This window comes from Chlorocebus sabaeus, chromosome 8, assembly GCF_047675955.1.
Source record: "Chlorocebus sabaeus isolate Y175 chromosome 8, mChlSab1.0.hap1, whole genome shotgun sequence".
Classification (NCBI taxonomy): domain Eukaryota; kingdom Metazoa; phylum Chordata; class Mammalia; order Primates; family Cercopithecidae; genus Chlorocebus; species Chlorocebus sabaeus.
This window is the reverse complement of record NC_132911.1, coordinates 89171345-89187754: the sequence shown is the minus strand read 5'-3', so window position 1 is coordinate 89187754 and position 16410 is coordinate 89171345. Positions and strand designations below refer to the sequence as shown.

The 16410-nt window shown below is 39.7% G+C and overlaps 2 protein-coding genes across 3 annotated transcripts in view; one reads left to right on the top strand and one right to left on the bottom strand.

Moving 5' to 3' along the window:
* The first annotated feature begins 327 nt into the window (after positions 1–327).
* Positions 328–6201, top strand: RBIS (ribosomal biogenesis factor). Its single transcript, XM_008000996.3, has 4 exons — positions 328–455; positions 3212–3328; positions 5668–5784; positions 6072–6201. The coding sequence occupies exons 2-4, from the start codon at positions 3215–3217 to the stop codon at positions 6141–6143; spliced, it is 303 nt and encodes a 100-aa protein (XP_007999187.1). The 5' UTR covers positions 328–455; positions 3212–3214; the 3' UTR covers positions 6144–6201.
* E2F5 (E2F transcription factor 5) overlaps positions 6185–16410 on the bottom strand; it is a 45591-nt gene continuing 35365 nt past the window's right edge. The window contains exons 4-8 of one of the 2 annotated variants that reach the window (XM_008000998.3): positions 14407–14450; positions 13139–13203; positions 11230–11497; positions 8478–8525; positions 6185–6956 (exon numbers count right to left, since the gene is read on the bottom strand). In XM_008000998.3, coding sequence (XP_007999189.1) covers positions 6847–6956; positions 8478–8525; positions 11230–11497; positions 13139–13203; positions 14407–14450 — 535 coding nt within the window. In that variant the 3' untranslated portion in view covers positions 6185–6846. The remainder of the gene's footprint in view (positions 6957–8477; positions 8526–11229; positions 11498–13138; positions 13204–14406; positions 14451–16410) is intronic. The other variant, XM_008000999.3, reaches the window with a different exon arrangement.

Genomic DNA, 16410 nt, shown 5'->3' with positions numbered 1-16410 from the left:
GAGCGCTGACCTCCAGTGCGGCGGTCTTCACTGTGCAGTCTCAGAAGCACCTCGGGAAGTTTCTGCACAAGTACCCACGCCAGGAAGGGGAGACTTGGCTGTCTCTATAATGCCCCAAGCTCGCTTGAGCTGAGGATAAGTCTGCAATACCGCGGAAGACAAGGGACGCTAATGAGACTGGACTTCCGAACCTCACTTTATGGGTGGGGCTTCGCTCTTTCAGTAAACCTTGCTCCGTTGAGTTGGCTCTATGGGCGGGGACTACGCCAGGTGGGTGGGAACCCGTTCTATGGGCGGGACTTCCGCCTGTGGGCGGGGCTCCGTTCGGCGGGCGGAGCTACGGCTCGTGAGCGGAATCGTGACTGGTTCATTCTCCCCGGAACTTCCTAGTAGCCGTACGTGCCAGATGGTGTCTCTTGGAGCTTAGGAAGCTGCACGCAAGTATTAAATTTCTGGTGAGAGTTTAATAAATTAAGTTTTCTGGAGGGCTGGCGTGAAGTTTGCAGGGGTCGGGGTTGGATTGGGCCAGTTTCGTACCGCTGTGGCCTGGAGACTCGGTTCCGTCGCGCTCTGCCTCAGGCAGCCGTACTGGGTAGCAGGCCCGAAACCCCGGTGCTTGTTGGGCTTTCATCTCCTGAGAGGGTCCCAGTTTTGGGGCTGTGTCTTTCATGATCAGTTTCCACGTGGTTGTCAGAGAATGCCTCTCCACTCGCACACCCCCACTAGTGTATTACTTTCTCCACGAACCTTGCTCAGGTCTACAGCTCTAGTAAACCTCTCCTCCACTTGTGTGCTGTCTGTGCATGGTCCTTGTGTCATGTGCAATCTAATACCTATCATGTCTGTGTATGTTCCGTATATGTCCTGTCATTATGTATGTTCTATATATATTTTTTGTGTATGAAATATAAGTTCTCTGCCACACCTGGCATATAGCAGTTGATTAATATATACTAGATGAATGATTGGATTTTGGTTACTATTGTAATGATTTTTTAAAATTTTTATTTATTTATTTATTTTTGAGACTCTCACACTGTCGCCCAGGCTGGTGTGCAGTGGCGCGATCTCGGCTCACTGAAACCTCCGCCTCCTCGTGCCTCAGCCTCCCGAGTAGCTGGGATTACAGGCGCGCGTCACCACGCAGGGCTAGTTTTTATTTTTTTAATGGAAACGGGGTTTCATCATGTTGGCCAGGTTGGTCTCGAACTGCTGACCTCAAGTGATCCGCCCGCCTCGGCCTCCCAAAGTGCTGGGATTACAGACATGAGCCACCGCGCCCGGCCTGGAATGAATTTAGATTACTTCATTTGACGGGTTTTATTATGTGTATTTTATTTTTTGCATCTTCTGTATTAACCATGTATTTTCTATGGCATTCTTTTTTAAGTAGGAGGAATACTGTTGGGGTTCAAAAGCATTGCTGTTTTAGTTAAGTAGTTCCTTAATTACTTACAATGTAGTAAGGCTACATTGAAGGAAGATGCAAGGCTACGAGTGAGCAAAGGAAAAAAAGGAAGAATGTTCAAGATGTCTGTGCAAGAGAACAGTTAGACCAGGCTGGCTAGAGCAGGGTTTATAGAGACGTAGCAGGAGATATGTGTGGCAGATTTAGGGTAGATTCAGCGTGCCAGTAATGTGCCAAGCCAAGGCACGTCGCCCCTTATACATTGGGAGAGCTGTTGAAGGTTTTTAACATTGGAAGGTCGATCGCATAGCTTGGTGCCAGATAGCCACTGTGCAGATGGCTTAAGCCAGGGGTTGGCAGACTTTCTGTAAAAGGTCAGACACTAAATATTTTGGACTTTGTAGGTCATAGTTATAGCAGGAAAGCATCCATAGCAGCACGATTGAATGGATATAACTGTATTCCAATTAAACTTTTTTATTAATTTTTTTGAGACAGAGTCTTGCTCTGTCACTCAGGCTGGAGTGCAGTGGTGCAATCTTGGCTCACTGCAACCTCCACCTTCCGGATTCAAGCGATTCTCCTTCCTCAGTCTCCTAAGTAGCTGGGATCACAGGCATGTGCCACCACACCCAGCTAATTTTTCTATTTTTAGTAGAGACAAGGTTTCACCATGGCGAGGCTGGTCTCTGCCTTCGCCTCCCAAAGTGCTGGGATTATAGGTGTGAGCCACCGTGCCTGCACTTGGCCTCCAATTAAACTTTACTTACAAGGACAGGTGCTTGGCCTGATTTGGTCCATGGGCATAGTTTGACAAACAGTGGTTTGAACAAATGGACCTACGGACTTCAACAGTAACCCAGTCCTGAGCTATGCAGTACTATACCATGTTTTTGTATAGCTTTTATATTTATACATGAAGTGCAATACCACATAACGTTAGCTCTGATCTAGTCTGCCTGGCTGTAAGTCCTGGCATCTCCTGGTTATTGACAGTGTGACATTGGGCAGATTAACTTCTCTTTGCATCAGTGTTTTAATTTTAATCTTTAAAATGGGGATAATAGTACTTCTTAAAAAGGGTTGTTGTAAGGAGTAAATGAGTTAAAGCACATTAGTGTGCTTGTACATATAATAAAAGCTCAATACATGTTAACCTAATATTTTAAAAATTATTCCTCATATACATAATTAAAGGCAGATCTGAGAGATGTTTTAAGGTAGAATCTACTGGCTTAATACATCTCTAGCTACGGAGGAAAGACAGTATCCAACATTTCAAGGCAAGGGCCATTCACATAGAGGAAATATGGAAGTCATAAAAGTAATTTAAGGGAGAGAGGGAGGTAGGAAGTGGAGGATTAAGGACTGAGTTTGATGGGATGCACAGGTGAGAAAGTGGGGAGAGTAAAGAGGAATAAAAAAGAAGTTAAGAAGGAGGCAGAATCAGTCTCTAAAGTATGATAGGAACCAGAATAGCACAGTAGTATATGGACTAACAGAAGGATGGATACTGCTGAGAATAACAGTTATTGTGTTGATGATATTAATGAATTCAACCAGCAGATATTAATTGGATGCCTCCTATGGGCCCAGTACTGGGGATACAGGAAAGAATTAGATACATACTCTGTATTCAAAGAGCAGAAAATCTAGGAGTGAGAGACATGGAAATACATGCACCAACTTTAAAAATACGAGTAAGATGGAATTTCTTAGATTTAATTGGTACCTTTAAAAGCTTAAAATTGACTTACGGTTCATAAATGTGGGCAATTTAATTGAATTTGTTTTCTTTTCTAGACAATGGGCAAGAACAAATTAAGAGGGCCGAAGTCCAGGAATGTATTTCACATAGCCAGCCAAAAAAACTTTAAGGCTAAAAACAAAGCAAAACCAGTTACCACTAATCTTAAGAAGGTGAGTATTAGTTAAGCACTCTGACTTTATTGTTTACAAGCGAAGTGTCATTGTAAGCTACTGAACAACTGTACACTATTACTTTTTTAAAAGGTTCTTAGTTTTTCCTGGAAAGGTAAGGATGGTTTCATGCATTTGTCTAAAAAAAAAAAAAAAAGAAGAAGAAGAAAAATAACCTCCCTTTCTTGGAAACAAATGTTGAAAAGAAAAAAACATTTTAACTACAAATGTGTGAAGCTTCAATTTAATAGTTTTACTGAAGCATAGAACTCATTTAAAAACCATAGTATGGGAAACAGTTCTTATCTCTGAACTCAAATATAAGAATGTATTAATGAGGCAAGACATGGGATGTCAGTGAGCACCCATTCTTTCTCTCCTCAGTAATTATCTCTTTGAAGACATCTGCAATTCAAACAAAAACCTGTAAAATGAAGATAAAAAATATTTATTGAAATGTACAATTTGAAAGGGGTTTCTTTCTTTTCTTTGTTTATATTTCAAAATACCTGAGAAACTTCTTCATCAAGATTAACTAGACTCTTCTAAGAAACATTTTTAAAAAAATGTTTTCAAGTTTCAGTAGTAGATGGAGTCAGCTCTCCAGGACTCAGTTTAATTATAATAGTCCATAGAAATCTAACATTTCATCTTTCAACTTGCATGAGCTAGCTGAGTTAAGCTTTTTGGTTGAATAGTTTTATGATTTTATAAATGCTAAGAATGAAATTAAGCAGATGATGGGGGTTTTGGGGATAACAGTTTACATAGGATGGTCTTCATAGTTGACACATTGAAACCAAGACTAGAATGATAAAGAGCTAGGAAGTATTGGGAGTGGTGGGTTTGAGGCAGAGAAATAGCAAGTGCAGAGGCCTTGAGCTAGGGAAAAGCTTGGTGTATTTGAGGAAGATTATTGTATTTGGACAGGTGGTACTAGAACTTTTATATATGCCACCAGGTCGGATCTAAGAGAGAGATCTATGGGTAGGTAGCATAAGGTGCAAAGGAGGTAAGGGTTTTGAAGGAGAAACTGTTTGGTAGCAGCAGTGAAGAACAAGAGCACCACCCCTACGTCTCTTATACTCAGAAGAGGAGGACTCCAAGGGAAGCTGTCGTCCGGGTCTTCCATTAAGACAAGAAGGTCAAGGAAGGATTCAGAGATGCACTATTATGTTAGAAGGGACTAAAAGTATTTGATCCAGGTTTCTTGTATAAATGAGGGATAACAGCACTGTAGCCTAGAAAGATTTTGGTCACTGTAAGGATACAGGAAAAAACAAACTCAGTTTCTCTTATTCTCACTCTCATACAGTTACTCAACACTTCCAATACTGTATTTGTGGGCCGATTTCCCCCACACCTAACAATTCTGCAGATGAATCTTCAGCAGGCAGCAACTAGGTGTCTTTTAATTCAAATCTGACACTGCTGACCTGGAGATAGCATCAGATTCCACAGGTTGAGTCCTAAGCCTCTCTCCAACTTCCAGTGACAATCGCAAGCCCCAGATGTTTTACCTGTGCTTCTCACCAACCAGCTGTAAATAAGGGTTCCCTTGACCACCTCCTTGGGTTTGGTTAATTTGCTAGAGCAGCTCACAGAACCCAGGAAAATACTTTTACCAGTTTATTATAAAAAGTACTACAGAGGAGACAGATGCGTAGCCAGATGGAAGAGGTACAGAGGGCAAGGTATGTCGGAAGGCGCCTGGAGCTTCCCTGCTCTCTCTGGGCATGCGACTCTCTAGGAGCCCGCATGTGTTCAACTATCCAGAAGCTCTTTGAACCCAGGTCTTTTGTAGATTTACGGAGGCTTCATTATGTAGGCATAATTCATTAACTCATTGGCCATTAGTGATGGGCTTAACGTTTATCCCCACTCCTCTCCCTGGAGCACAAAGTCCTAATCTTCTAACCCTGTGTTTTTTATCTGACCAGCCCTCTTCCTGAAGCTATCTAGAGACTCCCAGCTACCAGCCATCTCATTAGCATTCAAAAGACACTCTTATCCCTCTTGATACAATGATTTAAAAAGCTGTATGACAGGAAATGAGGACAAAGACTAAATATGTATATCTTATTATGAATCACAATATCACAGTCACATATTTTGGCCTTCTGTATCAGTGTGAGGCATATCCACATAAATTCCATTTTTTAAAAACCAAAACCTTTTTTCTAAAATTTCCCAATAAGACTGTAAGAATTTTTGAGTGAATTATCCCTAATTTGTTGGTAAGAGTTTTTAGATTTTAGATTTAACAGGTTAAGGTTGAATATATCTTATCTTTAGTAGTTATGAGATCATAGATTAATGCTTTTTTTCTTTTTTAAAAGATAAACATTATGAATGATGAAAAAGTTAACAGAGTAAATAAAGCTTTTGTAAATGTACAAAAGGAACTTGCACATTTCTCAAAAGGCCCTTCAGTTGAACCTCTGCAGAAAGAATTGGTAAGCAGAAATCATTTGCTTTTTTTTATGGCTAACAAATTGAGGCTAATAAATTAAACTCCAAGTTTTCAAAGCCTGTAAGTTGAGTGTAACTTTTAGTACTTGGCTGTCTAGTACTAGGCTCTATAGTATTAATAGCATATTCAGACTCTAAAACATTGTCTGAATATGCAGATTTATTGTTCTACTTCCAAAGATATGACTAGAAAAATTGAATAACAGATTATATAAGTCATTAGTCTGCTATTGTTGTCTACATTTTTAAATATAATACTTTCTCCTTTCAGATTCCTCAGCAGCGTCATGAAAGCAAACCAGTTAATGTTGATGAAGCTACAAAATTAATGGCTCTGTTGTAATATAGTGGTGATGCATCAAATTCTCCACAAAGACCAATAAATTAAATGTTTTATACAATTTTATTTTTAAAAATCTTGTTAATATACAGGCATTGGCACATTTTAAAAACAAACTACATAAACAGATCTTTCCTATAACCTAGGAAAGTGGAATGTCAGAAGTCAACGAAATGTGATAAACTTAAAGTGCTAAAACAGAAGGCACTTCACAAAATCTGTTCACTGAAACAGTTATATATCCTCGTTTACATCCTTCACTTTACAAGTGGCAGTGAATGTCTGTTTGGATAGAAGGACATACAGAAATACAGGCAGTTTCGTGGCAGTAAAAATATTAAGACAAACAGGTAATGAGCCCTTGGCCAACTTGTTTTTGATGACCTGTAGTGTCCTTTAACTTTCCTCTTATAAGAAGAAAAAACAGAAGGATTCACAATTAGAAGAAAAGTTGAAATCCAGAATATAGTTACTTTTGGGAGTGGGGAGGTTTGTGGATATTAAATCACTTACCCCCTAAAGCAATCAGAGCCCTTTGTTTTTATGGTTGAAGTTTTGTGAAGTAAAGAAAGTATTAGGGAAGAACACTTCAGAATCAGTGAACTAAAAAAGGTGTTACATTCATTATTTTAAATACTTAGGTTATTAAGAAGTCTAAAATGTTACACAGTTAGAGGTAGATAACAGTCCCAAGTTTCCATGGAATCTAATAATTTAGTATCTGGACATCAAACAGATCACAAACTCCTTCATTATCATCTAAATTAAAGTTGTAGTCATCTGCTGGGGTAGGAGAAAGCCTTAAGAGAGGAAACACTGCAAACAAAAAACAAATTCATTGTTAAAGATGGTTTCTACATATGGTTAATGATCTTTAACAAAATACTCTCAAATACATCATTCCAAATTAAAGACTTGTGTAATGTGTATTTTAAAAGATTCTCATTTAGTAACAGTTCATACATTCATATTAGATTGAGAAATATAATTTTTTTTTTTGTTTTTTTTTTTTAGACGGAGTCTTGCTCTGTTGCCCAGGTGGGAGTGCAGTGACGCAATCTTGGCTCATTGCAAACTCTGCCTCCCGGGTTCATGCCATTCTCCTGCCTCAGCCTCCTGAGTAGCTGGGACCACAGGCACCCGCCAACACGCCCAGCTAAGTTTTTATATTTTTTAATAAAGATGGGGTTTCACCATGTTAGTCAGGATGGTCTTGATCTCCTGACCTCGTGATTTGCCAGCCTTGGCCTCCCAAAGTGCTGGGATTACAGGCGTGAGCCACTGTGCCCAGCCTAGAAGTTAAATTTTTTATTGGTTGAACTTACCACTAAGATAATATGACTAAAAGGCACTAATGAGGCCAGGTGCAGTGGCTTATGCCTATAATCCCAACACTTTGGGAGCCTGAGGCAGGTGGATCACTTGAGGCCAGGAGTTCGAGATCAGCCTGGCCAACAAACATGGTGAAACCCCTTCTCTACTAAAAATATAAAAAGTAGCCAGGTGTGGTGGCAGGTGCCTGTCATCCCAGCTACTCAGGAGGCTGAAATAGGAGAATCACTTGAACCCAGGAGGTGGAGGTTGCAGTGAGCTGAGATCGTGCCACTGCAGTGCAGCCTGGGTGACTGAGGGAGACTCCATCTAAAACAAAAAACACACAACAAAACACTAATGAAAGTGCTTTGTTTGCCACTTTGCAAACAGAAGAATGAACTGGGCTTACAAGGTTTGCTGATGTTCTCTGCTTCTACATATATGTTTAGTACATCTCTAGTTACCATAACATTTGCTAACTTAACTGCTACCACTTCGTAGGTTTCTACTATATTGTTAGGAACTAGGACTCAGATCCAAGAACTTACAGGAGAGAAATTATTAAAGTAATTAGCATATTGTAGCTAACTGATATAATTTTTCAGGTTAGATGACAACGTGGTTAATGTTAATACTAATTCAGTGACTTCATATTGGCAGCTCGAAAATGGCCAAGGTAGGGGTATTTACAAAAGCAGGTGTTCAGATCATTTGCTGATTTAGACAAGTTATTTTACTCTTCTTGGGCCAAATCCTTCAGGAGTGGAAAGGGCTAACAGTTTATTTTCAATGAAGGTGAGAAGTATCCCCATATGGATTCCTTTCCCTCAAAATGCAAGTAAAGAAAAATAAATTCTGAAGGATGCCTATTACTTACTGTAAGTATTAAGGGAGAACTTTCATGAATCTTCATAGAAAAGCAGTTAGCAAATATATGTTCATTTCTTTTAAATCATGTTTCACTTATAAATTCCACAAAAGCATTACTGATATATGAGTTAGTAAAATTTTTAACCTACTTACCATCAGAAGACATTAACTCATCAATGATATCTCCACTAATAGATCCTGCTGGAAACAGTATCAAAGTTTTGTTACATTTCTGTTAACAGTAAAAGATATTTAAACAAAAGTAGTCACAGCAGCAGCTTGACTGACAATGCACATTTATTTAAAGTACTAGTACTTTGTGGACAAGTTGTTTTCATGAGCACCTACTCTGTGCCTGGCATTACTTTTAAACTCCCAAACTCAAGACGAAGACCAAAAGACTCATCTGCCAGGCGTGGGGGCTCATGCTTGTAATTCTAGCACTTTGGGAGGCTGAGGGAGGCGGATGGATCGCTTGAGCTCAGGAGTTCCAGACCAGCCTGGGCAACATGGCGAAACCTGTCTTTACAAAAAATATTTAAAAATTAGCCAAGCGTTGGTAGCATGTGCCTATAGTCCCAACTACTTGGGGGACTGTGGTGGGAAGATCACTTGAGCCCAGGAGGTTTAGGCTGCAGTGAGCTGAGATGTGCCACTGCACTCCAGCCTGGCTGACAAAGTGAAACCCTGTCAAAAAACAAACAAACAAAAAAAAACTCATCATCGTTCTACCAAAACTGACTCAGTTTTAGTCACTGGTTTCCTAATTCTCCCAATTATTCAACCTTAAAACTTCAACATCACTTTCCATTCCTCCTGTTAACTTTATCTCCAGATCTCACCCATCAAATGTTATTTTGTCTACAGTGTTTGTCAAATCTGTTCGTTATTTCTCTTCCTGATCTCACTGTAATCACTATTTTAGCCTTTTTGTTTATTTATTTATTTTGAGACAGGGTCTCGCTCTGTCACTCAGGCTGAAGTACATTAAGTGCTATCATGGTTCACTGCAGCCTTGACCTCCCAGGCTTGCAATCCTCCCACCTTGGCCTCCCTCCCCAGTAGCTGGACCATAGGCACACGTCACAATGCCTAGCTAATTAATTTTTTTTTTTTTTTTAAGAGATAGGGTCTCACTGTATTGCTCAGGTTGGTCTCAAATTCTGGGGCTCAAGCAGTGTACCTGCCTCGACCTCCCAAAGTGTTGGGATTACAGGCATGAGCCCCACCACACCTGGCCCTTGTTTTAGCCCTAATATTCTCAGCTATATAACTGCAAACATCTACAGTTTCCATCGCCTCTGAATTCTGCTTCCCAGGGCTAAAAGCATCTTTCCTAATCATATTCTGTGCACACCATTAGAGGTAATTATGCTATTTCCTTGGTCACACATCTTCACTGGTTTATTGGATAAATGTCCTAACTACTATGAAATTCAAGGCCTGCTCTAATTTGGCCCAAAATTACTTTCCTTAGTTAGGATTTCCAAATATGAAACCATAAAAATGGAATACTCACTTTTTAAAAATACTTTGTTGAAGCCAATGTGTTAATTGTGCCTAAGCTAACCCACATAAAACCCATGTAAAGCTTGCCTGCTCTATATCCTAGATGGTACGCTTTTTAAGGACTACATTTTCTTTTTTTTTTTTTTTAAGACGGAGTTTTACTCTGTCACCCAGACTGGAGTACAGTGGCACGATCTTGGCTCACTGCAACCTCCAACTCCTGGGTTAAAGCAATTCTCCTGCCTCAGCTTTCCAAGTAGCTGGGACTACAGGTGTGCACCACCATGCCCAGCTAATTTTTGTGTTTTTTAGTAGAGACAGGGCTTCACTATATGTTGGCCAGGCTGGTCTCGAACCCCTGACCTCAGGTAATCTGCCTGCCTTGGCTTCCTTAAGTGCTGGGATTATAGGTGTGAGCCACTGTGCCCAGCCAGGACTACATTTTCTATTGTGCATCCTAATGGCCTATAGTATAGACATATTTATAGGGGAAGGAAAGGAATAGATGTGGGCAAAAAGAAGCTAAAAAACATTCCATGTCCATTTAGATCTTGTTAGTGTCACTTTTAACCTGTGAACTCCCATTTTAGCAATGAGACACATCCTAGAGGTAAAATAAACAATTTGGATAATATACAGTATAGTTGTAAATTATCTGCAAGATGATATCTATATTGGCACAATTCATCCATTCATTCCCTAGTCACTGAGAAACTGCCTACCATGCTCCCTTTATTTGGAATCAGTAAGGTACTGCCAAATTAAGAGTCGCACTCTCTACTCCTGATACCCAGTGTGAATTGTTTTAGCTTTTTACAATTTCATAGATGAAACAACTGAGGAAAGTAAGATTTCCTGCATAACTGGAGTTGAGACCATTTATCAATTCTATAAAACTAAGCTTCCCAAATAAAAAGTATAACAAAGAATATGGAGAAACAGGAGGCATAAGTCACTATGGTTTATACTAGTCTGATTTTTCTTAAAGGTAGTTGGAACATATTTCACTAATGTATCCTAGACTTAGATAAAAGAACCTTACCAAGTAAACTTCAGGTAAAAGCTGACATCTGTATATGCCACAAATGGAAAATTCCACACCCAACCTTGTGATAGGTTGCAGTCAAGCCACAGTCAATACTTTGTTTCATCCACAAAGTAAACTATTGTATAAAATTATCTTCAGGCTATGTGAATAAGGTGTGTATGAAACAAATGAATATTGTGTTTAGACTTGGGTCCTATCCCCAAGATATCTTATTATGTATATGCAAATATTCCAAAATGTTGAAAGTGCTTGGGACATTTCTGTTCGCAAGCACTTTGGATAAGAGATACCCAACCTGTTTTTATATTTCTTCCTCTCTAACTTACAAAAGAAAGGCTCTGAACCCACCTGAAGATATTTCTGTAGCTGATGTCTGCTGCAGAGTCTGGCTTCTTTCAGAGACATGTTGCTCAGGCAGATTTTCAGTTGCCATGCTGGATTTCTGTGGAGTCACTGGAGTCAAGGACTGCGAGGAAGGCTGTGTGAGGTCATCAGGTGGGGGAACAGGAAAAACCACGGGCTTAGATGAACTCGACTCTTTATTTATAAGCAGCACATGGATAGGTCCTGAATGACTCTTTAGATTGATCTGGTATTTCTTTTGTCCATTCTGACCCTTTGAAATTATTGGGTATAAATAAATGTATAATTATTAACATTTGTAGCTAACTTAAGACAGTAAAATAAGGCAGGCAAAGCTATTAGGGACTTACTAAATTCACATAACACAATAAAGTCATTAAGTCAAAACACAAAAGTAGAGACCTAGAGTAGAATGTAATTTTGAGGGCTCTAAACCACTAGTTTCTGAAAAGTAAGCTTTTCACAAATACTGATCATCAAAAACTCTGTTGTAGAATTTTGGCAACCATCCGTTGTTACCATGTGTATGACTACATAACATGTCAGGGCCCAGCAGTGCTCCAGGTATTCTCCATATACAGGAACTTTATCCCCTGGAGTTGGCCACCACAGATGTGATCATTTCAACATGCTTCACAGATCAAACTATTTTTTTTCCCATCTGCAAGCAAAAGGACAACTAATTTCTCCTACAAAGAAATAAATATAACAGTCTTCCAGCTGAAAAAAGTAATCTGTATCCTGAGGCTTCAGACTCCAGTAATACCAATGCCTAAATGTAAACTTTTGAATAAGGGGGTGGGGGAAGGAGGTAGGTAATAATAATTTTCGACTCCCTTTTTTGGTTATTGCTTTCAAATTAGGTTATTTTTAAAAATCTGAATCTGAAAACAAAAATCATGAAACTCATTTATAGAGTCAATAAATGTCTTTGACTTAATAAGCCAGACAATGTTTTGTAAAAGACCTAATTGAAAGGAATTGATTGTTGATACTTACATTGAACTTTTTCCTCAGTGGCAATTTTTATATCAGTTGTAGATGTGGTGTGGTGTTTTGAGACAGAGTTTCGCTCTTGTTGCCCAGGCTGGAGTGCAATGGTACAATTTTGGCTCACTGCAACTGCTGCCTCCCAGGTTGAAGCAATTCTCCTGCCTCAGCCTCCCAAGTAGCTGAGATGACAGGCGTGCACCACCACGCCCGGCTAATTTTGTATTTTTAATAGAGATGGGGTGTCACCATGTTGGTCAGGCTGGTCTTAAACTCCTGACGTCAAGTGATCTACCTGCCTCGGCCTCCCAAAGTGCTGGGATTACAGGCATGAGCCACTGCGCCCAGCCCAATGTGGTCATTTTAACTGATTTTTATAGATTATTGGGCATATCATTAGTCATTTCTTGACATCCTCTAACTTAAAAAATTCAAATTTAAAATAATTTAATCAAAATGTTAAATCATTTGGTTACTTAGGGATAGATATCTTAGGGATAGGACCCAAGTCTAAACACAAAATTCATTTGTTTCATACACACTTTATTCACATAGCCTGAAGATAATTTTATACAATAGTTTTACTTTTTGTATGAAACAAAAATCACTTGTTAAAGCATTTTGATTACTTTTTAAAAATTGACTTTATTTGAGCTAAATGATACCAATAAATGACTAAGGATATAGTCAATAATCTTTAAAATCATTTATGATTGATTTAGTTCTGTAATTTTACCAAGGTATTAAAGACATACAAATTCAAGTATCAATACTTGCATATAAAAACTTGAGTAACTCAAAAGTGTTTACACAATTAGCTCACATTCAGCTAAAGAAAATACATTTATCCTTCTTGAGACAGTAGATCCATTTTTCCCACTTATATATAAGTTATCCTACATACCATTTCTGGAATGGGTACCTCCAGTTGTGTACCAGAAGGTGCCTGAATGGCCAAAAGTGTATCACCTGATCCAAAAAATAAATATAAAAAGTTACATAAAATACTGTTGATCATGGAATACAATGGCAAGAATGTGGACTCTGGAATCAGAATGTTTGGTTCATCCCAAACTAGGTGACCTTGAGCTTTATTTTTCAATTCTATAAAATGGGGGACACACAACCTCCTGCATAGATGTATTTTGAGCATGAGATAATAGGTATATAAGTATTATACATGGGTTAGGTGTATGATTCTCATTAACAAATTCAGCTCAAGTTGATTTTGCTGTCACTAAGACTCCTGTAAAGTCTGAGATTCTTAAAACCATTTAGCCTCAATTAAATAACACTGTTCATTGGATTAAGGATACTGGATATTAGGTATGAGACAGTGAAATGTTGAGCTTAAATGAATTTATTATTTTTGAAGCCAAATTCTACAACAAATCTCTGTTGAGTTGCAGATTAACAGAACTCTCAGCAAACTTCCTTTAAAAACTCAGGAAATACAGTGGTAAAATAGAACAATAGGCCCATATGTATTTCCAACGTAGTCTTACGTAGAAAGTCAGATTCTGCTTGATGAGGTACTTGGCTTTTTCAAATAGGTGGATAATGACACAAATTTAAATATGCACAATTTCATTTTACTTGTGCTGTAATTTTGGGAACACACACCCCCATTTTAGTTTTATTAATAACTATAATTACTAAAATGATACTGTTATTTTTAAGGAGAAAACACAGGGGCAGCAAATTGCATAGGAATAGGTTTCCTGGTTATAAGACAGATTCACCTAATTCTTTCCTCATGGTTTCTTTGGGTTTCATTTGTGACCAGCATACTTACTGCATATAGTTTCATAAACAGTGCTGATGAGAACCATGTTCTAGTTCAAGTCTGGTCACTAACTCTGTGACTGTGTGACAATGACAGTTGCTTAATACCACTCTGATTTAGCTTGCCCTCTGCCCCTGCCTCCTTCCCCTTCCACATATAGTTGATCCCTACCAGTGGAGCTAATGAAGTGAATGCTGTGAAAAGCAGCTATTCTCATGAAAACAGAAACAAAAGCAGCCTATCAATACACAGCACGGTGGAGTGAGACACAATGTCCACAACTTCTGAAAATGATGACAGGATGAAGACACAGGGAATTCTGAATCACTCTGCACTAAATAGGTTGAGGAGAGGAAGAATGCAAGGAAAAGTCTAATGGTACTTACCATTAAAGCAATTACAGATGTCTTCATGAGTTACATAGGAAAATGTACTGTCGTAGGAGTTAAGGAACAACATTTATATCAAGCCGTAGGCATTTAAATTAAGGTAATACATCTGAAGGTCAAAATAAATGACCATATGCACAGAGGGACTGCCACACATGGACAGATAAAAGAAATCTAGTCTAGCAAGGTAAAGAAAATCACAATCAAAGGAGTTCCCATCCTTTGCTCTTAGAAGAAGCCATTCTGATTGTGACATTTGAGGACCCTTAGGAGAGAGATGGAAAGCAGCGCACATTCTTCATGGAGGCAAGGGCTTCTGGGGGAAGGGAATGATGGGGAAAAGGAGGTCTTCAGCAACCATATCAGCTTCCACATCAGGAATTTTCTGTGATTATTGATTTTTGTTCTTGTATTAAATGGTCAGGTACAGCCACAAGAGGACACAGAGGAAAGGAAAGGCTCAGAAAAGCAAAGTATTATACTCAGGTCTTAGTGACGGGAGGCAAGGCAGGCTACTCAGGGCCACGTGGTTAAGACACCAGGGTGGTTAGGAGGCAGAAGACAGGAGCGGGAGGAAAGCATTATCCCAGAGCTTTTATTGGGGTTTCCTTGGGAAAAGAAATGCAGGGTGGCCAGTCATGGTGGCTCACATCACCCAGCACTTTGGGAGGCTGAGGCGGGTGGATCACTTGAGGTCAGGAGTTCAAGACCAGCCTGACCCTATGCACAGAGGGACTGCCACACATCGACAGATGAAAAAAGAAGTCAAGTCTATAAATGGTGAAACCCGTCTCTACTAAAATACAAAACTTAGCAGGGCATGGTGGCAAGCGCCTGTAATCACAGCTACTCCAGAGGCTGAGGCAGGAGAACTGCTTAAACCCAGGGGGCGGAGGTTGCAGTGAGCCGAGATCGCGTCACTGCACTGCAGCCTGGGCGACAGAGCAAGCCTCTATTTCATGAAAAAACAAAAAAACAAAAAAAAAAACGTGCGGGGCAGGGAGGACATTTCGATTAGCTAGTTTGGATAATTGTGTTTTGAGATGGAGTTTGCTCTGTTGCCCAAGCTGAACTGCAGTAGTATGATCTTGGCTCACTGCAGCCTGTGCCTCCTGAGTTCAAGCAGTTCTCTTATGGCCTCCCTGGTAGTTGGGATTACAGGTGCACGTTGCCACGCCCAGCTAATTTTTGTACTTTTAGTAGGGACTGGGTTTCACCCTGTTGGCCAGGCTGGTCTGGAACTCCTGAGCTCAGGTGATCCACTGACCTTGGCTTCCCAAAGTGCTGGGATTACAGGCGTGAGCCACTGCACTTGGCCTAGTTTGTATAATTTTGGTGGGCTCTGAGCTATGCAGGTAGTCCCTAGTTGTCTGGTACCTGGCCCTGGGATGATTAAGGCAGAAGAATATTGCCACCTGGGTGTATGGGCTGGAGAGAGGAGGTCTGGACCTGGACTGGTTAGTTTATATCAAAGGGATGCTTCTGGCTGAGCCCTTGCTGTTTTTAAGAAGTGGCTAGTCCCAGGATGGGCAGTCTTTCCTCAGCCAGAAAGGTTTATTGAGACATCAAAATACCGTAATATACAGAAAATTTTGTATGTATCACACATAATCATGGTTGGTGCATTGGGAATGGCCAGCATCTTGTAAAGCAGGGCAGCAAAGTCCAAGATAAAATAGATCAATGGCTTTTGAATTTCAGAGCTCCACAGAACACAGCTTGAAAACTCCCATTGTTCTCCAACTGTTAAGGGGCTCTGATCCATAGAAAGGAAATAACAAATGAAATCATGGACTTGTTCACCAAATGCATGAAAACGTGAAAAGTAAATTATATTGTATACATTAGTCAAAATTTCATGAGGTGCTACAAGGTAAAATGTGGTTAGTTTCCTTATGAGTACAGGTAAGTTTATAAACTAAGAGAATCACAGATATCTAAGAGAAGACAGTGGTTTGTAAGAAACACATGGATATATCAATAATGTTTTCCCCCAATATA

What these genes read in the sequence shown, in the direction of transcription:
- RBIS (XM_008000996.3), top strand. Translation starts at nt 3,215, where the DNA reads ATGGGCAAGAACAAATTAAGAGGGCCGAAGTCCAGGAATGTATTTCAC. An exon ending in TTACCACTAATCTTAAGAAG is followed by an intron (nt 3,329 to 5,667) that starts GTGAGTATTAGT and finishes CTTTTTTAAAAG; the next exon opens with ATAAACATTATGAATGATGA. An exon ending in AACCTCTGCAGAAAGAATTG is followed by an intron (nt 5,785 to 6,071) that starts GTAAGCAGAAAT and finishes TTCTCCTTTCAG; the next exon opens with ATTCCTCAGCAGCGTCATGA.